At 36.6% G+C, this 26,578-nt stretch overlaps 1 protein-coding gene across 1 annotated transcript in view; it reads right to left on the reverse strand.

The window, feature by feature from the left end:
• NAV3 (neuron navigator 3) overlaps window positions 1-26,578 on the reverse strand; it is a 756,623-nt gene that overhangs the window by 100,543 nt on the left and 629,502 nt on the right. Inside the window, 1 exon segment of the mRNA XM_053716761.1 lies at window positions 19,957-20,040. Within this exon segment, the coding sequence (XP_053572736.1) occupies window positions 19,957-20,040 (84 nt within the window).

Here is a 26,578-nt window from a genome sequence, read left to right on the forward strand (position 1 = left end):
ACCTCTACTGATAACTGTTTCAGTACTGGTTTGGCTATCTGTTATCTGTAGATGGGTGTCTTTCGGTAAGTATGTTTTAATTACTTAAGACACCTCAGCTATGGTTTGGCACTTTATGCATTAATATAAAGTTCTAAATATATGTATTGTACTTATATTTGCCATGAGTCAGGTTCATGTATTTCCTTTTGCAGATTGTCAGTTTCATATTTTGGGAAAGTAAATTTTAAGAAATATTTTTCTTACCTGGGGTTTATTCTTTTTTCAATTGACTACATTTTCAAATTGCGGGCTGGATTAGGCTTGCGGGTGCGCCAAATGCTACACTTTATTGCGTCATTCTTGGTGCAAGAATTTTTTGGCGCGAAAGGCACGTCCGTTGACGCAAGTTCGTCATTTCCGGCGTCATAGTTGACGCCGAGTTCTTCACACAGGGTCATTAGTGACACGAGTGTGTCATTTCCGGACATGGTTGGCGCAAAAAAAATTTCAGTTACGTTGTGCATCATTCTTGGCGCCAAATTTTTTTCATTATTTATTGCCCCATTGCTATTTGCCTCTTGCCTTTTTCTTTGTCAGAGGGCTATGCTATTTGCATTTTTCCCATTCCTGAAACTGTCATATAAGGAAATTGATAATTTTGCTTTATATGTTGTTTTTTCTTTTACATTTTGCAAGATGTCTCAATCTGATCCTGTCTCAGAAGTATCTGTTGGAACTTTGCTGCCTGACATCGGTTCTACCAAAGCTAAGTGCATTTGTTGTAAAATTGTGGAGATTATATCTCCGAATGTCATTTGTATTAGTTGTTATGATAAACTTTTACATGCAGACAATGTGTCCATCAGTAAAAGTACATTGCCAGTTGCAGTTCCTTCAACTTCTAATGTATATGATATACCTATGAATTTTAAAGAATTTGTTACTGATTCTATTCAGAAGGCTTTGTCTGCATTTCCGCCTTCTAATAAACGAAAAAGGTCTTTTAAAACTTCTCATAAAGTTGATGAAATTTCAAATGACGACAACATAATGAATTATCCTCCTCTGATGAGGATATATCTGATTCAGAAGATCCTTCCTCAGATATTGACACTGACAAATCTACTTATTTATTTAAAATGGAGTATATTCGTTCTTTGTTAAAAGAAGTGTTAATTACTTTGGATATTGAGGAAGTTAGTCCTCTTGATATTATAACTAGTAAACGTTTAAATTCTGTTTTTAAACCTCCTGTGGTTACTCCAGAGGTTTTCCCTATTCCTGGTGCTATTTCTGATATGACTTCTAAGGAATGGAATAAGCCGGGTACTCCTTTTAATCTTTCTTCAAGGTTTAAAAAATTGTATCCTTTACCAGCTATTTCAATAGAGTTTTGGGAAAAGATCCCCAAAGTTGATGGGGCTATTTCTACTCTTGCTAAACGTACCCCTATTCCTATGGAAGATAGTACTTCTTTTAAAGATCCTTTAGATAGGAAACTTTCCTTTATTTAAGGAAAGCCTATTTATATTCAGGTCATCTTCTTAGGCCTGCAATTTCTTTGGCTGATGTTGCAGCTGCGTCAACTTTTTGGTTGGAGAATTTAGCGCAACAAGAATTGGATAGGGGAATGTAGCATTGTTCGCTTACTGCAACATGCTAATCATTTTATTTGTGATGATATTTTTGATATTATCAAAATTGATGTTAGATCCATGTCTTTAGCTATTTTAGCTAGAAGAGCTTTGTGGCTTAAATCTTGGAATGCTGATATGACATCTAAGTCTAGATTACTATCTCTTTCTTTCCAAGGTAATAATTTATTTGGATAGGGGTTTGTCTGCAAGTTCCTTGAAGGGACAAATCTCTGCTCTTTCTGTTTTATTTCACAGAAAGATTGCTAATCTTCCTGATATTCACTGTTTTGTACAGGCTTTAGTTCGTATTAAGCCTGCCATTAAATCAATTTCTCCTCCTTGGAGTCTTAATTTGGTTTTGAAGGCGTTACAGGCTCCTCCATTTGAGCCTATGCACTCTTTGGACATTACACTACTTTCTTGGAAAGTGTTGTTCCTTTTTGGCATCTCTTCTGCTAGAAGAGTTTCTGAGCTATCTGCTCTTTCTTGTGAATCTCCTTTTCTGATCTTTCTTCAGGATAAGGCGGTTTTGCGGACTTCATTTAAATTTTTACCTAAAGTTGTGAATTCTAACAACATTAGTAGAGAAATTGTTGTCCCTTCCTTGTGTCCTAATCCTAAGAATTCTTTGGAAAGATCCTTACATTCTTTGGATGTGGTGAGAGCTTTGAAATATTATGTTAAAGCTACTAAAGATTTCAGGAAGGCTTCTAGTCTATTTGTTATATTTTCTGGTCCTAGGAAAGGTCAGAAGGCCTCTGCTATTTAATTGGCTTCTTGGTTAAAGCTTTTGATTCATCAAGCTTATTTGGAGTCGTGTCAGGCCCCGCCTCAGAGAATTACAGCTCATTCTACTAGATCAGTCTCCACTTCGTGGGCTTTTAAGAATGAAGCTTCAGTTGATCAGATTTGCAAAGCGGCAACTTGGTCCTCTTTGCATACATTTACTAAATTCTACTGTTTTGATGTATTTGCTTCTTCAGAAGCAGTTTTTGGTAGAAAAGTTCTTCAGGCAGCTGTTTCAGTTTGATTCTTCTGCTGAAGTTTTAAGTTTTTCTTTTCACTATGAGAATAACTTATATTTTGGGTTGTGGATTATTTTTTCAGCGGAAAATGGCTGTTGTTTATTTTTATCCCTCCCTCTCTAGTGACTCTTGAGTAGAGTTCCACATCTTGGGGTTGATATCCCATACGTCACTAGCTCATGGACTCTTGCCAATTACATGAAAGAAAATATAATTTATGTAAGAATTTACCTGATAAATTAATTTCTTTCATATTGGCAAGAGTCCATGTAGCCCACCCTTTTTATGGTGGTTATGATTTTTTATATCAATTATTTCCAAATTTCTTTGTTGATGCTTTTTACTCTTTTCTTTATCACCCCACTACTTGGCTATTCATTAAACTGAATTGTGGGTGTGGTGAGGGGTGTATTTGTAGGCATTTTGAGGTTTGGGAAACTTTGCCCCTCCTGGTAGGATTGTATATCTCATACGTCACTAGCTCATGGACTCTTGCCAATATGAAAGAAATTAATTTATCAGGTAAATTCTTACATAAATTATGTTTTTTTTTTATTTTTTGTAACTTTAGAATGTATTAGTTTAAGTATTGTGGATTTATTTAATGGGGTGTTAGGTTAGAGATTGTTAGGTTAGGGGGTGTTAGGTTAGGGTACTTAGTTATTTAGATAATTATTTGCGTTTTGGTTTTTGGTGGTTTAAAGGGTTAGGCCTAGATTTGGAGTTTGGCGGTAAAAGGGCTGTTAACGCTCCGCGGGCTTTTTTCTGGCCGCACCATAAATTTAACTCTGGTATCGAGAGTTTAAACAAATGCTGCGTTAGGCTCCAAAAAAGGAGCGTAGAGCATTTTTACCGCAAATGCAACTCTCGATACCAGAGTTGCTTACGGACGCGGCCGGCCTCAAAAACGTGCTCGTGCACGATTCTCCCATAGGAAACAATGGGTCTGTTTGAGCTGAAAAAAAAACTAACACCTGCAAAAAAGCAGCGTTCAGCTCCTAACGCAGCCCCATTGTTTCCTATGGGGAAACACTTCCTACGTCTGCACCTAACACTCTAACATGTACCCCGAGTCTAAACACCCCTAACCTTACACTTATTAACCCCTAATCTGCCGCCCCCGCTATCGCTGACACCCTGCATATTTTTTTAACCCCTAATCTGCCGCTCCGTAAACCGCCGCAACCTACGTTATCCCTATGTACCCCTAATCTGCTGCCCTAACATCGCCGACCCCTATATTATATTTATTAACCCCTAATCTGCCCCCCTCAACGTCGCCGACACCTGCCTACACTTATTAACCCCTAATCTGCCGAGCGGACCTGAGCGCTACTATAATAAAGTTATTAACCCCTAATCCGCCTCACTAACCCTATCATAAATAGTATTAACCCCTAATCTGCCCTCCCTAACATCGCCGACACCTACCTTCAATTATTAACCCCTAATCTGCCGAGCGGACCTCACCGCTACTGTAATAAATGTATTAACCCCTAAAGCTAAGTCTAACCCTAACACTAACACCCCCCCTAACTTAAATATAATTTTTATCTAACGAAATAAATTAACTCTTATTAAATAACTTATTCCTATTTAAAGCTAAATACTTACCTGTAAAATAAATCCTAATATAGCTACAATATAAATTATAATTATATTATAGCTATTTTAGGATTAATATTTATTTTACAGGCAACTTTGTAATTATTTTAACCAGGTACAATAGCTATTAAATAGTTAAGAACTATTTAATAGTTACCTAGTTAAAATAATAACAAATTTACCTGTAAAATAAATCCTAACCTAAGATATAATTAAACCTAACACTACCCTATCAATAAATTAATTAAATAAACTACCTACAATTACCTACAATTAACCTAACACTACACTATCAATAAATTAATTAAACACAATTGCTACAAATAAATACAATTAAATAAACTAGCTAAAGTACAAAAAATAAAAAAGAACTAAGTTACAAAAAATAATAAAATATTTACAAACATAAGAAAAATATTACAACAATTTTAAACTAATTACACCTACTCTAAGCCCCCTAATAAAATAACAAAGCCCCCCAAAATAAAAAAATTCCCTACCCTATTCTAAATTAAAAAAGTTACAAGCTCTTTTACCTTACCAGCCCTGAACAGGGCCCTTTGCAGGGCATGCCCCAAGGATTTCAGCTCTTTTGCCTGTAAAAAAAAACATACAATACCCCCCCCCAACATTACAACCCACCACCCACATACCCCTAATCTAACCCAAACCCCCCTTAAATAAACCTAACACTAAGCCCCTGAAGATCTTCCTACCTTGTCTTCACCATACCAGGTTCACCGATCCGTCCTGGCTCCAACATCTTCATCCAACCCAAGCGGGGGTTGGCGATCCATCATCCGGTGCTGAAGAGGTCCAGAAGAGGCTCCAAAGTCTTCCTCCTATCCGGCAAGAAGAGGACATCCGGACCGGCAAACATCTTCTCCAAGCGGCATCTTCAATCTTCTTCCATCCGGTGCGGAGCGGGTCCATCTTGAAGCAGGCGACGCGGATCCATCCTCTTCTTCCGTTGTCTCCCGACGAATGACGGTTCCTTTAAGGGACGTCATCCAAGATGGCGTCCCTCGAATTCCGATTGGCTGATAGGATTCTATCAGCCAATCGGAATTAAGGTAGGAATTTTCTGATTGGCTGATGGAATCAGCCAATCAGAATCAAGTTCAATCGGATTGGCTGATCCAATCAGCCAATCAGATTGAGCTTGCATTCTATTGGCTGATCGGAAAAGCCAATAGAATGCGAGCTCAATCTGATTGGCTGATTGGATCAGCCAATCGGATTGAACTTGATTCTGATTGGCTGATTCCATCAGCCAATCAGAAAATTCCTACCTTAATTCCGATTGGCTGATAGAATCCTATCAGCCAATCGGAATTCGAGGGACGCCATCTTGGATGACGTCCCTTAAAGGAACCGTCATTCGTCGGGAGACAACGGAAGAAGAGGATGGATCCGCGTCGCCTGCTTCAAGATGGACCCGCTCCGCACCGGATGGAAGAAGATTGAAGATGCCGCTTGGAGAAGATGTTTGCCGGTCCGGATGTCCTCTTCTTGCCGGATAGGAGGAAGACTTTGGAGCCTCTTCTGGACCTCTTCAGCACCGGATGATGGATCGCCAACCCCCGCTTGGGTTGGATGAAGATTTTGGAGCCAGGACGGATCGGTGAACCTGGTATGGTGAAGACAAGGTAGGAAGATCTTCAGGGGCTTAGTGTTAGGTTTATTTAAGGGGGGTTTGGGTTAGATTAGGGGTATGTGGGTGGTGGGTTGTAATGTTGGGGGGGGGTATTGTATGTTTTTTTTTTACAGGCAAAAGAGCTGAAATCCTTGGGGGCATGCCCCGCAAAGGGCCCTGTTCAGGGCTGGTAAGGTAAAAGAGCTTGTAACTTTTTTAATTTAGAATAGGGTAGGGAATTTTTTATTTTGGGGGGCTTTGTTATTTTATTAGGGGGCTTAGAGTAGGTGTAATTAGTTTAAAATTGTTGTAATATTTTTCTTATGTTTGTAAATATTTTATTATTTTTTGTAACTTAGTTCTTTTTTATTTTTTGTACTTTAGCTAGTTTATTTAATTGTATTTATTTGTAGGAATTGTGTTTAATTAATTTATTGATAGTGTAGTGTTAGGTTAATTGTAGGTAATTGTAGGTAGTTTATTTAATTAATTTATTGATAGGGTAGTGTTAGGTTTAATTATATCTTAGGTTAGGATTTATTTTACAGGTAAATTTGTTATTATTTTAACTAGGTAACTATTAAATAGTTCTTAACTATTTAATAGCTATTGTACCTGGTTAAAATAATTACAAAGTTGCCTGTAAAATAAATATTAATCCTAAAATAGCTATAATATAATTATAATTTATATTGTAGCTATATTAGGATTTATTTTACAGGTAAGTATTTAGCTTTAAATAGGAATAAGTTATTTAATAAGAGTTAATTTATTTCGTTAGATAAAAATTATATTTAAGTTAGGGGGGTGTTAGTATTAGGGTTAGACTTAGCTTTAGGGGTTAATACATTTATTACAGTAGCGGTGAGGTCCGCTCGGCAGATTAGGGGTTAATAATTGAAGGTAGGTGTCGGCGATGTTAGGGAGGGCAGATTAGGGGTTAATACTATTTATGATAGGGTTAGTGAGGCGGGTTAGGGGTTAATAACTTTATTATAGTAGCGCTCAGGTCCGCTCGGCAGATTAGGGGTTAATAAGTGTAGGCAGGTGTCGGCGACGTTGAGGGGGGCAGATTAGGGGTTAATAAATATAATATAGGGGTCGGCGGTGTTAGGGGTAGCAGATTAGGGGTACATAGGGATAACGTAGGTGGCGGCGCTTTGCGGTCGGAAGATTAGGGGTTAATTATTTTAAGTAGCTGGCGGCGACGTTGTGGGGGGCAGGTTAGGGGTTAATAAATGTAATACAGGGGTCGGCGGGGTTAGGGGCAGCAGATTAGGGGTACATAAGTATAACGTAGGTGGCGGTCGGCAGATTAGGGGTTAAAAATTTAAATCGAGTGGCGGCGATGTGGGGGGAGCTCGGTTTAGGGGTACATAGGTAGTTTATGGGTGTTAGTGTACTTTAGGGTACAGTAGTTAAGAGCTTTATGAACCGGCGTTAGCCAGAAAGCTCTTAACTCCTGCTATTTTCAGGCGGCTGGAATTTTGTCGTTAGAGCTTTTTGGATAACCAACACAGTTATATTAATACACTTTTTACTTCTGTGATTACCTTGTATCTAAGTGAGCACAATGTTATCTATAAACGAAATACAGTCGGAGATGTGGGCGGAGGATTGGCGGTCTGTTTTCCATAACGCATTGGTAAGTATTTTTAAAAAGGAGCGTCATTGTAAAGTTTAATGAATTAAAGTGCCCCTGTTTTTAAGATTATTTTTAGATACGGGGCACTAATTCCTTAAACTTTATAATCACTTTAATGAAAAATAAATCATTATTATGTAATAACTTATATGAAGAATGTAAGTTAACTTGAGATACGCATTTCACTCACATGGGGATGAAGTACTTCAGGAAAGTTATTATTATTATTTTTTTGGAGTGCTGTTAGATGTCACAGCTCTGTAAACATTGCTATAACATACAAAAAGCAACATTTAAGAGGCAAAGTATGAAGCAGCATAGATTTTATGCATTCCTGAACAGCAAAGACTTGAAACTTTGAAAACTAATTGAGAGTCTTGTGGAGCGAGACAGAGAGTTCCACAAGATTAGGGCCAATCTGGAGAAGTCCTGTAGATGGGAATGTGAGGTGAAGAGAAAGGGGATGGATGGGAGAGTATCTGGCAATAAGAGCAGATATATAAGAGGAAGCAGTGTTATTAAGGGCCTTAAATGTTAGGGGCAGGATTTTAGGTTTTATTCTGGAGGCTAGAGGAAGTCAGTGAAGGGATTGGCAGAGAGGTGCAGCAGATGAGGATCTATATGCAAGGTCGATCAGCCTGGCATTATGGATTGCAGAGAGGATAGATGTCAGATAAGTAGATCAGAATGGAGAGAGTTTTATGTGAGGAAATGTGATAGACAGTTATTTACTAGCCTTTCCAAAAGGTTTAAGGAAGTAGGGAAGTGTTGAGTTAAGAACAAAGGGACAGTAAAATAAAAATTAAACTTAAATGAACTGGATAGAGCAGGCAATTTTTAACGACTTTCCATTGTACTTCTATTACCAATCTTGCTTAGTTCTCTTGATATCCTTTGTTAAAAAGTAATAATTAGGAGGTTTCATGTGTCTTTATCCATTTGGCAGTACTTCTTGCAACAGTCTTTAGAACAATGTCATACATTGTTGAAAACACTTCTGCATAGAATGCTATGGATTTCCTATAAGCCTAGCTAGGTTTACACTTCAACAAAGGATATCAAGAGAAAAAAGTAATCTTGATCATATTTGATCATTGTGAACATATATCTTAAAAAAAATTTTTAATTAATTTAATGAATTGTCATTATAGTGTAATCTCATGTTCTATAATTTTACCAACTAAGGCACATAGTCTAAAAATGAACACATAAAAAAGGGTCAATGACCTAAATATGTATAACTTAGAAGAGAAAAGGGAAATATGTGATATAACATTATATGATATAAACTTTTAAATAGATTAAGGAGCTTAATAAAGTTGAGGCTGTAAGCATTTTTCACAAAAAGAGCAACCAGGACAAAGGGTCATGCAGGGCCGGATTTATAATAATGCAGAGTAGGCATGTGCCTACAGGTGCCCTGCATAGATGGGTGCCTGTCTCTGCCTATTATTTATACTGGTCATTCAGCAACCCTAGCTAACATGGTCGCCGGCAGTGAAATAACAGCACTGTGTTTGCCCTTCGGCCATCTTTGATAAGGTCGCTGCAAGTATACTCATGTGCGGCATACTGCTTCCCCCGTGCATGTGCAATGTTTTTCTGGCGGTCTTACAAGGATAGCCAGTGCATGCATGGTGCTCTTAGTTAAGATCACTGGTACAGCCGTGACTGGGGGGTGCTTCCAATTTTGGTGCTTGCAGGCACCTGGGCTGTAAATACAGCCTTGGGGTCATGATCTCAAGCTGAATGGTAGTAGGTTCAGGAGTAATTTGCAGATGCACTTCTTCACTGGTGGTTGATTTATGGAATAAACTATTAGAGGTGGTAACGAAAAACACTGTGGGGGACTTCAATAATGCTTGGGAAAAGCTTAATGCAATCCTATGAACTAACTAAGCTTACAATTTATAGGAAATGTGGTAAGACCAGTTGGGTTTATGCCATCAAAATCTGTTTCATGTTTCCTTCATCACATGTTAAAAGAGTCACTTTGTAATAGTCATTATTAACAATCGGCTAGATTCCGAGTTTTGCATTATGGGGGTGCAGTACTAACTTGCACGTTATTCTCACCGCTCACTTACATACAGCACTGGTATTACAGGTTTTTACAAACCCGGTGTTAAAAGACAAGAAGTGAGCGTAGAGCAAATTTGTGCTCTATACCGCACTCCAATACCAGCGCTGCTTAAGTCAGCGGTGAGCTGGTTGTACGTGCTCGTGCAGGATTTCCCCATAGACATCAATGGGGAGACCCGGCTGAGAAAAAGTCTAACACCTGCAAAAAAGCAGTGTAAATCTCAGTAACGCAGCCCCATTGATTCCTATGGGGAAACTAAATTTATGTTTACACCTAACACCCTAACATGAACCCCGAGTCTAAACACCCCTAATCTTACACTTATTAACCCCTAATATGCTGCCCCCGACATCACCGACACCTAAAATTATAATTATTAACCCCTAATCTGCCGCTTCGGACATCGCCGCCACCTACATTATGCTTACGAACCCCTAATCTGCTGCCCCCAACATCGCCGCCACCTACATTATATTTATTAACCCCTAATCTGCTGCTCACAACATCGCTGACACCTAAATAATGTCATTAACCCCTAATCTGCCGTCCCCAACGTCGCCGCCACTATAATAAACATATTAACCCCTAAACCGCCATACTCCCGCATCGCAAACACTAGTTACATATTATTAACCCCAAATCTGCCGCCCTTAACATCGCCGTATGATTAACCCCTAAATCTAAGTCTAACCCTCACACCCCTAACTTAAATATAATTAAAAGAAATCTAACTAAAACATACTATTAATAACTAAATAATTCCTATTTAAAACTAAATACTTACCTATAAAATAAACCCTAAGCTAGCTACAATATAACTAATAGTTACATTGTAGCTAGCTTAGGTTTTATTTTACAGGCAAGTTTATATTTATTTTAACTCGGTAGAATAGATACTAAATAGTTATTAACTGTTTACTAACTACCTAGCTAAAATAAATACAAATTTACCTGTAAAATAAAACCTAACCTAAGTTATACTAACACCTAATCTTACACTAGAATTCAATAAATTACCTAAATTAAATACAATTAAATAAATTAAATACAATTAGCTAAATTACAAAAAAACAAACAAACATTAAATTACAGAAAATAAAAAACAAATTACAAGATCTTTAAACTAATTACACCTAATCTAATAGCCCTATCAAAATAAAAAAATCCCCCAAAAATAAAAAATCTTAATTCTGTAAATGAGACTTTATAATTACTTGAATTCTGAACCCAGGAAGACTCTAACCTTGAATAAGACTTATCATAAAAGTCATAATCTAGTTATGTCAACTGAGGTAATTCATCATAACTAACATCCCTTTTGTGTATACTGTCTTTCTCAGCCTGATTACTAGAGTAACCAGTATCTTTAAAAGTCTTTTGGTCATGTTGCTGCAGTAAGTGGAAGGTATACAGACGGAAAGCCATTTTTGCTGAAGGAGATTTCAGAAACTTTGAGGCATATACAGTAAGTGTCTTTCACAAAATGGATCTGTTGAAATGTTGCATCAGTTGTCAGGAAAGCCCCCCAGTGTTGAAGTTTCTGAGAATGCTGAGAAAGCTTTGACTCTTCTTCTAAATCCAGTGTTTTTTTAGCATGCATTAATGTATTCTTAAAGGGACATGAAACTCAAATTATTTTGTTTCATGATTTAGAAAGAGTATGCAACTTTAAACAACTTTCCAATTTACTCCTATCATCTAATTTACTTAATTCTTTTGATATCTGTTGTTGAAAAGCATATTTCAATAGGATCAGTAGCTGCTGAATGGTGGCTGCACATAGATGCCTCATGTGATAGGTTCACCCGTGTACATTGCTATTTCTTCAACAAAGTGTTAGTAAAGAATAAAACAAATTATATAATCTAATTAAATTGGAATGTTGTTTAAAATTGTATTCTCTATCTGAATTATGAAAAAAAATATTTTGGGTTTCATGTCCCTTTAACAAGAAACAACCTGTGATAATTCCATCGGTGACCCATACAATGGCTTAGTCTGCCAACAGAAGGTCAACTTAAAAGGATATTAAACTACAAATTTCTATCATGCATATGAAAGAGTAATATTTAAACATGATAAAGATATTTTTGCACAAAAAGTTATGACTATAAAACTAACAGGAAGAGCATTTCTCTGATTGATGCCCAGTGTTTAATAAGGAAGACTCTAACAATTATTTTGGTTGCCAGTGACTGTAATGCATATTAATTAAATGCAACAAAGAAAAAAAAAATGTAATTCCCCGTTAAAGTTTCACTGGCTTCAGCTAATGAGTATCTTCCAGAATTGGAGATATAAAAATAAATGTTTCATTTGCTTGAACTTTACATAATAGACTTTTGAGATGATATCTTCTTTGATCTTCTACAAGAACTAGTGAAGTAATATTGATCCTTCACATGTAAAAATATTTCAACCTTGCACCCAGCTGCAGACGATGGTCTCTATCTCAGATGATTTCTTTTTTCTTCTTCTGAGAACAGTTCTAAAGTCTATAGAGCTACATGTCACAGTTGATTTTCATCTCAACTCAATTATCTATCTTATATGGCTTTTAATTTCAAGTAAAATAACAGCATCAAAAAACATAATTTATGTAAGAACTTACCTGATAAATTCATTTCTTTCATATTAGCAAGAGTCCATGAGCTAGTGACGTATGGGATATACATTCCTACCAGGAGGGGCAAAGTTTCCCAAACCTCAAAATGCCTATAAATACACCCCTCACCACACCCACAAATCAGTTTAACGTATAGCCAAGAAGTGGGGTGATAAAAAAGTGCAAAAGCATAAAAAATAAGGAATTGGAATAATTGTGCTTTATACAAAAAAATCATAACCACCACAAAAGGGTGGGCCTCATGGACTCTTGCTAATATGAAAGAAATGAATTTATCAGGTAAGTTCTTACATAAATTATGTTTTCTTTCATGTAATTAGCAAGAGTCCATGAGCTAGTGATGTATGGGATAATGACTACCCAAGATGTGGATCTTCCACGCAAGAGTCACTAGAGAGGGAGGGATAAAATAAAGACAGCCAATTCCGCTGAAAATAATCCACACCCAAAATAAAGTTTAAATCTTATAATGAAAAAAACTGAAATTATAAGCAGAAGAATCAAACTGAAACAGCTGCCTGAAGTACTTTTCTACCAAAAACTGCTTTAGAAGAAGAAAACACATCAAAATGGTAGAATTTAGTAAAAGTATGCAAAGAAGACCAAGTGGCTGCTTTGCAAATCTGATCAACTGAAACTTCATTCCTATACGCCCAGGAAGTAGAAACTGACCTAGTAGAATGAGCTGTAATCCTTTGAGGCGGAGTTTTACCCGACTCGACATAGGCATGATGAAACAAAGATTTTAACCAAGATGCCAAAGAAATGGCAGAAGCCTTCTGACCTTTCCTAGAACCAGAAAAGATAACAAATAGACTAGAAGTCTTTCGGAAATCCTTAGTAGCTTCAACATAATATTTCAAAGCTCTAACTACATCCAAAGAATGCAACGAGTTTTCCTTAGAATTCTTAGGATTAGGACACAATGAAGGAACCAAAATTTCTCTACTAATGTTATTAGAATTCACAACCTTAGGTAAAAATTTAAAAGAAGTTCGCAACACCGCCTTATCCTGATGAAAAATCAGAAAAGGAGACTCACAAGAAAGAGCAGATAATTCAGAAACTCTTCTAGCAGAAGAGATGGCCAAAAGAAACAAAACTTTCCAAGAAAGTAATTTAATGTCCAGCGAATGCATAGTTTCAAACGGAGGAGCTTGAAGAGCCCCCAGAACCAAATTCAAACTCCAAGGAGGAGAGATTGACTTAATAACAGGTTTTATACAAGCCAAAGCTTGTACAAAACAATGAATATCAGGAAGACTAGCAATCTTTCTGTGAAAAAGAACAGAAAGAGCAGAGATTTGACCTTTCAAGGAACTTGCAGACAAACCTTATCCAAACCATCCTGAAGAAACTGTAAAATTCTAGGAATTCTAAAAGAATGCCAAGAAAAATGATGAGAAAAACACCAAGAAATGAAAATCTTCCAGACTCGATAATATATCTTCCTAGATACAGTTTTACGAGCCTGTAACATAGTATTAATCACAGAGTCAAAGAAACCTCTATGATTGAGAATCAAGTGTTCAATCTCCATACCTTCAAATTTAAGGATTTGAGAACCTGATGGAAAAAAGGACCTTGCAATAGAAGGTCTGGTCTTAACGGAAGAGTCCACGGTTGGCAAGTGGCCATCCGGACAAGATCCGCATACCAAAACCTGTGAGGCCATGCTGGAGCCACCAGCAGAATAAACGAACGTTCCTTTAGAATCTTGGAAAAAGAACTATAGGCGGAAAGATATAAGCAGGATGATACTTCCAAGGAAGTGACAATGCATCCACTGCTTCCGCCTGAGGATCCCTGGATCTGGACAGATACCTGGGAAGCTTCTTGTTTAGATGAGAAGCCATCAGATCTATTTCTGGAAGTCCCCATATTTGAACAATCTGAAGAAATACCTCTGGGTGAAGAAACCATTCGCCCGGATGTAGTGTTTGGCGACTGAGATAATCCGCTTCCCAATTGTCTATACCTGGGATATGAACCGCAGAAATTAGACAGGAGCTGGATTCCGCCCATACAAGTATTCGAGAGACTTCTTTCATAGCCAGAGGACTGTGAGTTCCTCCTTGATGATTGACATATGCCACAGTTGTGACATCGTCCGTCTAGAAACAAATGAACGACTCTCTCTTTAGAAGAGGCCATGACTGAAGAGCTCTGAAAATTGCACGGAGTTCCAAAAAAGTTGATTGGTAATCTCACCTCCTAAGATTCCCAAACCCCTTGTGCTGTCAGAAACCCCCATACAGCTACCCAACCTGTCAGATTTGCATCTGTTGAGATCACAGTCTAGGTTGGAAGAACAAAAAGAAGCCCCCTGAACTAAACGATGGTGATCTGTCCACCACGTCAGAGAGTGTCGAACAATCGGTTTTAAAGATATTAATTGAGATATCTTTGTATAATCCCTGCACCACTGGTTCAGCATACAGAGCTGAAGAGGTCGCAAGTGAAAACGAGCAAAGGGAATCGCGTCCAATGCAGCAGTCATAAGACCTAGAATTTCCATGCATAAGGCTACCGAAGGGAATGATTGAGACTGAAGGTTTCAATAAGCTGAAACCAATTTCAGACGCCTCTTGTCCGTCAGAGACAGAATCAAGAACACTGAATCTATCAGGAAACCTAAAAAGGTTACCCTTGTCTGAGGAATCAAACAAACATTTTGGTAAATTGATCCTCCAACCATGTTCTTAAAGAAACAACACTTATAAAAGACTGGAAATGTTCTTTCTAGAGAAAATGAGCAAAGGGAATTGAATCCAATGCTGCGGCCATAAGACCCAAAACCTCCATGCATATATAGCAACTGAAGGAAATAATAGAGACTAAAGGTACCGACAGACGGAACCCAATAACATTATCCCTTGTCTGATAGAGACAAGGACAGTGACACAAACTATCTGGAAACCTAAAAAAGGTGACCCTTGTGTGAGGAATTAAGAGCTTTAGAAAAGAAGATCCTCTAACTATGTCCTGAAGAGTAAGTGAATCATATGAGATTCCACATCCTCAGAAAATAATCTGAATGAAAACAGAAAAATGAAAATATGCATTTATTGTATCTAATGAAAACAAATAATGCTATCAAAGACCATAAAAAGGCAAAATAGTTTGAATAAAACTCCAAAACCCGGTTCCTCAAAAGGAACTGGAAGAAATACCCCAGAAGATTCCAGGTCTGAGCAGCGCTTGAACCCCATGGGTGCCCAGCCATGCTTCAACAGTACCCAAAATATATAGGACAGAAACACAGTTAAAGAAAGTGTTAGCCTTGCTGGAATAAAATCAAAGAAATTTGGACAAAATAAATTTCAAAGAAGCCTTAACCTGCCCCTTACCAGCCAAGCTGGAATACGGCACGTACATCGCAAAATTAGGGAGCTGATTTCGAACTCCAATTATAGACATGTTACTTGGGAAATAACTCAGGAATTCGTTCCTTAATAAGAACAACCCAACTAGTATAAGCTTAAAGTTTTAGTCTTAGAACAAAGGAAATATGGATTTTTTTTGTTTGTTTTTAAATCACAAAATTCTTCTTGCTAAAAAAGCTAAAGACATAGATTAACCCTCATTTGCGAAAATATTCAATAAAATGTAGACACAAATGAAATTATTAGCATGATAGTCCAGTTTAAAGGACCAGCCAATACAGTGGACTTGCATAATCAATAAATGCAAAACAACAAGACAAATGCAACAGCACCTAGTCTGGTAAATGTTGTCCCTTTAACAATGCTAAAATAAATCATAATCTGATACTTGATCTTAAAGTAAACAGAGAAAATGAAGCAATTGCAATATCCAAATAAATCACAGGACCAAGAAAAGTACCTGAAACTAAATAATTTTCCATAAATAAGATACAACTATCTAAAGGAAAATAAATACTATTTTGCTATAGAAACAATAGCATAATTAGTAGAATTAGAGATAGCCCCAATAAATTGGAGAACCCTCCAAATTGAGTTTAACTGCTGGCAAAGAATATAGTTTAAAACCTTTGAAGAAGGAATAAAAGAAAATGCTCAGCCTATTCCATTCCCTAGTATAGGGAATTGGAAAGAAAACCTCTAAAGAAATAAATAGGCAGAAATAATGTCAGCTAGTCTTAAAGAACTAGTTACCTTAATATCCAAAATAATCAACACCTTTTCAACAAAGAACAAATGTACTTTAATAATTGAAAAATAATAAAAAAGTAGATTTGTTAGTGTCAATATCTGATGAAGAAAATTTCTGAAAGAGAAAAAAACATCATCAGAGAAGGATAAATCAGTATGTTGTTGGTCATTTGAAACTTCAATAATTAAAAAAGAAGTGAAAAAGACCTAAAAATTTTATTAGAAGGCACGAAGTCAGACAAAGCCATTAACATAGAATTAGAAAAATATTTCTTATAAGTCTTCTAAATATTTCTTGTAAGAAAAGAAAATATATAAAGCATAAATACTAATGGATTCCGCATGTAAAAGTATAACATAATAACTTATTACAAACCATAGCTAAAGATAAACATTTATAACATTTAAAATAAATTAACTTAGCTTTGGTAGAACTGAAACTCAGTTAAGCGTTTTTTTCCAAAAGTGGCTTCTGATTCAGAGTCCATTTGAGACATCTTGCAATATGTAATAGAAAAAACAACATATAAAGCAAAATTGATCAAAATTCCTTAAATGACAGTTTCAGGAATGGGAAAAAAATGCCAATGAACAAGCTTCTAGCAACCAGAAGCAATAAATAATGAGACTTAAATATTGTGGAAACAACAATGATGCTCGAATTTTTTAGCGCCAAAAAAGCCGCCCACATTATTTGGCGCCTAAATGCTTTTGGCGCAAAAAATGGCGCCACATCCGGAAACGCCAACATTTTTTTGGCGCAAAAACGTCAAAAAAATGACGCAACTTCCGGCGACACGTATGACGACGGAAATGACAAGAAAATTTTTGCGCCAAGAAAGTCCGCGCCAAGAATGACGCAATAAAATGAAGCATTTTCAGCCCCCGCGAGCCTAACAGCCCACAGGAAAAAAAGTCAAATTTTAAGGTAAGAAAAAATTGAATTATTCATATGCATTATCCCAAATATGAAACTGACTGTCTGAAAATAAGGAACGTTGAACATCCTGAATCAAGGCAAATAAATGTTTAAACACATATATTTAGAACTTTATATAAAAGTGCCCAACCATAGCTTAGAGTGTCACAGAAAATAAGACTTACTTACCCCAGGACACTCATCTACATGTAGTAGAAAGCCAAACCAGTACTGAAACGAGAATCAGTAGAGGTAATGGTATATATAAGAGTATATCGTCGATCTGAAAAGGGAGGTAAGAGATGAATCTCTACGACCGATAACAGAGAACCTATGAAATAGACCCCGTAGAAGGAGATCATTGAATTCAAATAGGCAATAATCTCTTCACATCCCTCTGACATTCACTGCACGCTGAGAGGAAAACCGGGCTCCAACCTGCTGCGGAGCGCATATCAACGTAGAATCTAGCACAAACTTACTTCACCACCTCCACAGGAGGCAAAGTTTGTAAAACTGATTTGTGGGTGTGGTGAGGGGTGTATTTATAGGCATTTTGAGGTTTGGGAAACTTTGCCCCTCCTGGTAGGAATGTATATCCCATACGTCACTAGCTCATGGACTCTTGCTATTTACATGAAAGAAACAACGTTTTTGGGCTACATTTATCAAGCAGCGCTTACTGCTTCAGAGGCCCATTGTTTCATGCGTGTCTGAAATACAAGTTAAGAAGCAGCGGTCGTAAGAATCATACTGATCCACTCAGGATGATTGACAGCCCCTGCTAGTGGCTGATTGGCCGCCAGTAAGCAGGAGGCAGCATTGCACAAGCCTTTTCGGTGAATTGCTTGTGCAATGATAAATGCGGACAGCGTATGCTATCTACCTGCAGCTATGTCCAGCTGTAGCGAATTATGTCCACTTGACATTTGATAAATGGATCCCTTTGCCTCTTTGTAGTCTCTTTCGTATGTTTTTACGAATATACAGTGCTTAAAATGGAGAGAATCTGTATTGTGGTTTTAGATACAAAGCACTTTCCATATGAGTAGGGAGTTCCACCTCAAAACCCTGTTATCGCGCATGTTTTTTGTATAAATACATATATATAATTGTATTTTTTATTTTACCAAGTATGTTAACTCATTCTACTCAATCTACTTCAGGTATTGTAGTCAGCTTCACAAAATGAATCTGGATCTTTTTCTACTATTTGAATTGCAGCGTGGTAATCTGAGATATCTATGGGAATTATGGAAATTATGGTATTTGTCAAAATAGGCAAACGTCAGCTTTAAAACTTTTGGCCCATTATTCTGGAGTATTAACAAGTTACTCCTTACTTACATACGCAAGCTTTCTTGCAATCAAAGCAAGGATGCAATAAAATAAAACAAGAATGTTTATTACTTCCTTATTCTCTTTCACCAACTCTGTAAACAACCAAAAGTATCAGGGAATAAAAAAATAGGAAGCATATCATCAAAAATCATATTACATAGAAGCAGATAGATAGATAGATAGATAGATAGATAGATAGATAGATAGATAGATAGATAGAAAGATAGACAACAAACGGACAGACGGACAGAGGTATAAACATATAGATATACATAGTGCACCCTCTTTAATTTTATTCTGTCTCTTGCCCGGAACCTTCTAGAGGCTGCACTACTTTTTACATATTGTTCTTTAGCCCTGATAGGTTCCTTCCTCTTGCTGGTCATACTAATCCTGCACTGAACATTTATACATCAATTGCATGAAACAAAATGATGCCTTGCATCAGGTAAAGTCATACCTCTGTAGATAGGCAATGTCCTTATACTTGTGTAATGATCCCTCACTCTAGAAACCAAGAGCATTACTATCATATTTAATGTATTGGCTGTGCCAGCAGGCCAAGATATTAAATTATAATGCATTCTATTATTTACATTAAGGTGATCCAAAAAAAAAAATGTATTTAATTTTTGGAGGTGAGGCTTCTCTTGAACTGGGTCAAGGGTTTTTGTAAAGATAGATGGGATAATGAATGGCTCCAAATATCAAGATATTTTGGCACAAAACCTGCTGGGCTCTGTTAGAAAGCTGAAGATAAAGAGGAATTTCATTCCAACATGACAATGACTCAAAGCACACATCTAATTCGACAAGGGCATGGCTTCTGAAAAGGAAAACCAAAGTCTTGGAATGGCCCAGTCAGAGCCCGGACCTCAATACCATTGAAAAACCTGTGGAATGACCTAAAGAGAGCTGTACACAGGAGTTCCCCATGCAATTTGAAGGAACTTGAACTTTTTTTGCAAGAGTGAGATAACATTCCAAAGTCTAGATGTGCAGAAGTTAATAGACTTATTCACAAAGACTTGCTGCTGTAATAAATGCAAAAGATCTGAAGACTTATGCAATCAGGGTGTTGTAGATTTTTTTTTTTAATTTGTTCCTAATAATTAACTGGGGTTTTTTTCTGGATTTTTGTTTGTTAGATGTAAAACGTCTGACATTTTCATTGTAGTTATTTCTGTTTTAACAGTTCAAAAACCTGCAATGTCAAAAGGCTGTGTGTACTGTATATATATATATTATTATTATTATTTTTATTTCATCAGTTTAAGCTGCAAAGGATTATAGCCTTCAAAAACTGCTTTAATAAACTCACCTTTTGTTCAGCTGTCATTGTTAGACTTTGCAGTCTTCCCGTCATATTTCCTAAGCTCTTCTCAAAAGCAGCCACCAAATGAGACTGTAAATGAAGCAGAAGGAAACCATTCAGAGATTCATCAAGTCTCACACTTGTGGCATAAAAACCATCACTTGATGAAACACACATTTTTATGTGATAAGTAACTAGCTTTATTTCTTCCCTGTTATCAACACAGTGTATAATCTTAGTTTACCCCCTGCAGCGAGCCAATGATAGCATGGTAGAAATGATTGTCTTTATTCTGTTAGATTGTTTTATTTAGAAAATTAAATGTTTTCAAATAAAACAATTTATATCATATAAATGGGTACTTGTTTTAAGCATACTTAAAAAGCTAACCTTAATATTTCTCCAGTTTCTTTGATTTTGTTAATGACAAAACAAATAATTATATATGAAATAGCAGAATAAAACTCAACAACTCACATATGGCCCAGTATAATTTTTACAATAAGGGTAAATAATAGCAAATTCAAATGAGGTTTCATGTGTCCCTCACAAAGGGGAGGGGGGAGACATGCCTCCTTTAAAGGGGCAGTATACTATAAAAAAAAGTTTTTCCCTTAATGTGTTTCCATTTTTAAGGTTTATTTGTGTATATGAATTAGCTGATTTTGTGTTTTGAAGCCACAACCTAATAAAATGGGTTGAGCTTGTAGGTATAATCAGATCTCATTACTTTATCACATTGTGTACATATACCTGCTTCTTTATCTTATATCTGTTCATAAACCAATCACCAATACTTGGAGAGAACAATGGAAAATTAACATTCTATTACCTTGTCTCTTCTATACCCCATAGGGAGTGTAATTTCTTCTGCTGGCTGTGTTTACACAGCTTGGCCTTAAGGCCAAAAACTTTTAGGATAGGTGGGGATACCACAGGCTAAATCAACTATTTCAAATGCCAATATAAGGGTAATGGGAATACTTGTAAACAATTTAATATACTTTAGCAGGTAAAGTGGATCATTGGGAACAAATTAAAGGAGAGAAAAATGTTGAGTACAATGTCCCTTAAGCCCCGTCCCCTCCAACTGGCTGTTTTTTACCTTTATTAAGCGATCACCATAATTTGACATTTTGCGGCAATCACTAAAACCTAGGTAAATGAGAAACATAATATGAAAGGGAAGAGACCCTTTTTCCAAATTAGTGGTTGCAAATGCCCCTAGGTATGGAGACAAATATGGGTTATGGAAGAGTGGACCCCTTCAGCACCATAAGCTGTGGGGAACAGCCTCTTCCACCTTGATGACACACCGCAGGATTTCAGAGGAATATTACAGGAAAAGAAGTGTTGACAATGACAGGCACAGTCAAGTCAAAGTGAAACTTTCATGATTCAGATAGGTCATGCAATTTTCAATTTACTTTTAGCATCAAATTTGGTTTGTACTCTTTGTATTCTTTGTTGTAAGCTAAACTGATTTCTAAGCCATTGAAGGTTGCCTCTCATCTCAGTGCATTTTGAAAGTTTTTCACAGTTAGACACTGCTAGTTCATGAGTGCCATGTAGATAACATTGCTCTCACTCCCATGGAGTTATTTATGAGTCCGCACTGGTTGGCTAAAATGCATATCTGTCAAAAGAACTGAGAAAAGGGGGCAGTCTGCAGAGGGTTAGGTGCAAGGTAATCACAGAGGTAAAAAGTGTATTATTATAACAGTGTTGGTTATGAAAAACCTGGGAATAGGTAATAAAGAGATTATCTATATTTTTGAACAATAAAAAATGTCAAGTAAAAAGTCCCTTTTTTATTATTATTATTATTATTATTATTATTATTATTATAATGAGGAAATCGTATTGTTGATGTGCCTGACAGTTGGTTATCAGTAGTTAAATATTAGTGATGCTTAAAAAGAATATAAATATCAAAACATCTATTAAATAAAATAAATATATAAAGAAAATGATCTTTTAGTTGAGGTATTTAAAAATTGTAGTTCAACAGCAAAATGTCTGGTGTTTTGCACATACTTTTAACTGTTCCAGTGTAATGTGGCCAATTACAGACCAGATATAAATAAACTCTGCACTGGAATTTGGAACTCACTGGGGATTTTTTCCTACATACAAATAAAAATGTCAACAGGCAATTACACAACTCCCAGCTGTCCTTCAGGTTATGGGAACATTGTCCCTGCATCTATCCTTCTCTACAATTGCCCTATTTATTATTTTATTTTTGTTTTAAAAAGAGGTGAAAGCCGACAAGCACAAGGAATGCAGAATTCTGGTCAATTTTCAACTTCAAAATGAGTCTTAGCTAACAAGAAGTACATAATTATGTACAACTAGATACTAGAGACCGGTCACTGCAAAGCTCTTACGGCTTTACTAGCGAACAGTGGAAAGCCTCACAAGCATGAAAAGAAAAATATTTTTTTAAAACGTAAGGCGCATCCGTTTAGAAAACAAATCTCAAAAACATTTTAAAATGTCTGCTCTTTGATGTACCAAAGGGAAAAATTCCTTATACGTCCCTTTAACACCGCCATGATGACAACAAACATAAGAGTTCACTAGACTAGAAACATTCTCAAAATAATTTTTACGGTTTGTTATGGCATCATATTTCAGAAAATACTTGAAAAACGTATTTGCTACAGCCGTTCTGCTGAGTGCAAGGGAATGTTTTGGCCTAGGCAAATAAGGAACTTGCCTAGGGCGACAGATTGGAAAGGGGCAGCACATTTTGGTGGCTATATTTGTAAGAATAAATCATGGAGGATAGCTCATACAATTACTCAGGCTGATAGTTAATATGTAACAATGTGCTGATAGTCACTAATATATATGTATCAAAAATTAAAAAGAAAAGAGCAGTTAACAAAATCTTTAACTGCTATAGAGTGACCAAGACCGCACTAGAGTACAAAAAAGGTTTCAATTCATCTGTCTGCTAAGCATACTTAAATACACCACAATTGTAAAACATATTAAAACATATACATTAGTATATGAACAGATGTCCTTGCAAACACTCTTCAGTGGCACCCACAAATGCCTAGGAATTAATAGGAGCAAATAAGTGCAAAAAGCGCACTCCAAACATGCATCCTCTTTCCGGCTTGTGGACAGTTATTAACAGTGAAATACACAGAGAAGTTGGTTATGAATCCAGTTTTAAAACGTTAAACACAGGATATTCAGGCATGCTTACAGAGGGTAGGATAGCCAACAGCACAGACCTCTGCAGGGCTACCACAAGCCTCAATCACAGAAGCAGGTAAGGAATGGCTTCCCTCTCATAGCAACTACTGCCCGCTTTAAAGCTGATCCTCATAACGTTTGCTCACCAACAGATGATCCATCTCTCCAAGGTGAGTACTTGTCCGGTTCTCAAGTCACTTATTGCGGCCACTGATCTGGAGAAAAAGCAAGATGGTTCCATCACAATTGAGAACCGGACAAGTACTCACCTTGGAGAGATGGATCATATGTTGGTGAGCAAGCGATATTTGGATCAGCTTTAAAGCGGGCAGTAGTTGCTATGAGTGGGAACCCAATCCTTACCTGCTTCTGTGATTGAGGCTTGTGGTAGCCCTGCAGAGGTCTGTGTTGTTGGCTATCCTACCCTCTGTAAGCATGCCTGAATATCCTGTGTTTAACGTTTTAAAACCGGATTCATAACCAGCTTCTCTGTGTATTTCCCTGTTAATAACTGTCCACAAGCCGGAAAGAGGATGCATGTTTGGAGCGTGCTTTTACACTTATGTGCTACTACTATTAATTCCTAGGCATTTGTGGGTGGGACATCTGTTCACATACTAATGTATATGTTTTACAATTGTGATGTATTTAAGTATGCCTAGCAGACAGATGAATTAAAACCATTTTTGTACTCTAGTGCGGTCTTGGTCACTCTTTAGCAGTTAAGGATTTTGTTAACTGCTCTATTCTTTTTAATTTTTGATACATATATTTGTAAGAAGCTTACCGTTATATTTTAGAAGTATTATACAGGTAATTTGCATACGAAGAGACAAGCGCTCTACCAGGAACAAACAACAGCTCATCAGCTAGTTCTATGGTGATTTACCACCCAGGAGCAGCCTCTTTTAGACCAGTGTGCTTTACTCAGAGGAAAACTTTCCTGAAGTATATCAGTCTGATCCCACCAAGTAAGGTCAGTCCAGCCCCGAAATACCAAGCAATTCTCCTCTAAACAAGGAACATGACAACCCCAGACGATCATTTCGGCCTCCTATGGGCCTCGTCAGTGATGTGCAGCCACATTCCTCTAAGCACACTGGGCAAGAAGTCCACTTCTGGTTTCCCCCATCACCCTTAGGGAGACCTCCCTAGGGTCATAATAATTATATTATACAGGTATATAATAGTGTGTGTGTATATGTTTATGTGCATGACTATGTGTATAACTATGTGAGTGTATGTGTCTGTGAATATGTGTGTGTGTATGTGTGTATGCAAGTGTTTTGCAAGCCCTGGAGAACATTTACATAGGAAATGCAATGGTTTTTTTTTTAATTCAGGTTACTCCATGAGCAAAAAATATTATGGCCAAAAAAGGCATAAAACCTTGATGGGAGGGGGGATTAGGGGGCAGCAGAATTTTGAGTGCCTAGAGCAGCACAAAACCTAAATATGCCACCGGTTGAGTGCATACAACAGAAACCAGACTGAAGTGGGCCAAAAAGAGGATTACAGTTCAGAAAGCTTTGGAGATGTTTAAATAAATGTACTTTGTACTTTTAGCAAACACTTAAAACTAAATAGTAATTTTAAGGTACAAATTTCAGTTTTTTCAAAGCATATTGTAGTAGAGTATGATTTCCAAAAATTGTTATCTCACTGTTACAATTTCCCAAAGCAACAATGAAAACAAAACACTAAGATTTCAAAAAGCAAATACTTTCCCAGCAGGGCCACATAGATTATAAATCAATAGAAACATGTTTGTATCAATTGCCTACAAAACGTATTGTTATGAATTATAATGCATGACATTTTCAGAGTAGATTGATTTCTATGTATTTCAGGTGATTATGATATATACAGGGGTTTTATGATTGTAGTACGTTCTCCAAAAAGCTGGTATATATCTTTTCTATGGCTTTTATTTTCTTCATACAAAAGCATCATTTTATTGTAGAAATATTATAAATGGGCCACACGTGAATGTCAGTCATGGAAACCACACTGTGCTTCAGCAGCACCCTGTGTTTGCATTATGGTGAAAACTGATTCAAAACCTCTATCAAAGTGAACCAATGTAGTATTAGTCAGTATCTCAATAAAACTGAAAGCAAACTGTTGACTAATCGCCAACATAAGTAGAACTTTGCTTGAGTCCAGCCAAAAGTTAAAGGGCCACTAAACCCAAAATCTTTCTTTCATGATTCAGGTAGAGAATACAAATTTAAACAACATTACAATTTACTTCTATTATTTATTTTGCTTCATTTTTTAGATATCCTTAGTTGAAGAAAAAGCAATGCACATGGGTAAGCCAATCACACGAGGCTTCTGTGTGCAGCAACCAATCAGCAGCTACTGAGCATATCTAGATATGCTTTTCAGCAAAGAATATCAAGAGAATAAAACAAATGAGATAATAGAAGTAAATTAGAAAGATGTTTAAAATTGCATTCTCTTTCTAAATCATGAAAGAATAAATGTGGGTATCATGGCCCTTTAAAGTAAGTGAGAGGACAAAATAGCAGAATCTACAAAGAATGAACTGAGAAAATATGAACCTCTGTTTTGAATTAAAGAGACATGAAACCCAATTTTTTTATGATTCAGATGGAGCACGCAATTTTAAACAACTTTCCAATTTGCTTCTATTATCTAAATTGCGTAATTCTCTTGATATCCTTTGTTCAAAAGCATATCTAAATAGGCCCTGTAGCTGCTGATTGGTAGCTGCACATAGATGCCTTGTGTGATTGTCTCACCCATGTGCATTGCTAGTTCTTCAACAAAGGATATCTGAAAAATGAAGCAAATGAAATAAAAGAAATACATTGGAGTGTTGTTTAAAACTGTATTCTCTATCTAAATCATAAAAGAAAAATGTTGGGTTTCAAGTCCCTTTAATGTTAATATTTACTCTTAAATGGACATACATGTGCAAAGAGAAAATGCTCTAATGTGTCAGATCATTACATGATTGCACTATGGCTTGCATATTACTATATGTTTAATTCCTGCAAAATTGTTAAATACATAGTTAAAATCAGCTCTAGAGCAGCAAAACTCTAATGGTTAGCTGAACACATCTGATGACAAGATGCATATGAGTGTATCCATCAATCAGCAGCTAGCTCCCAGTTGTGTGTAGCTGAGTCTAAGCCTACCTCGGAATGCTTTTTTCTATTGTTTTTTTTAAGCATATCAAAAAAAATTGAATTAATTTGAAAATAGAAGTAAATTTAAAAGTTTCTTAAAATTGGAATGTTTAAACCATGCAATTTTGACTTTCATGTCCCTTTCATATCCCTTTGATGCTAAACCTTACTGGAGTCTACCACTTTGTTTTATATTACTAAGTTAATATGTTGCCCTTTCACTACATATGTGTCTGTCTTTCCTGTAAACTAAA

This window comes from Bombina bombina, chromosome 6 (assembly GCF_027579735.1).
Source record: "Bombina bombina isolate aBomBom1 chromosome 6, aBomBom1.pri, whole genome shotgun sequence".
NCBI lineage: Eukaryota > Metazoa > Chordata > Amphibia > Anura > Bombinatoridae > Bombina > Bombina bombina.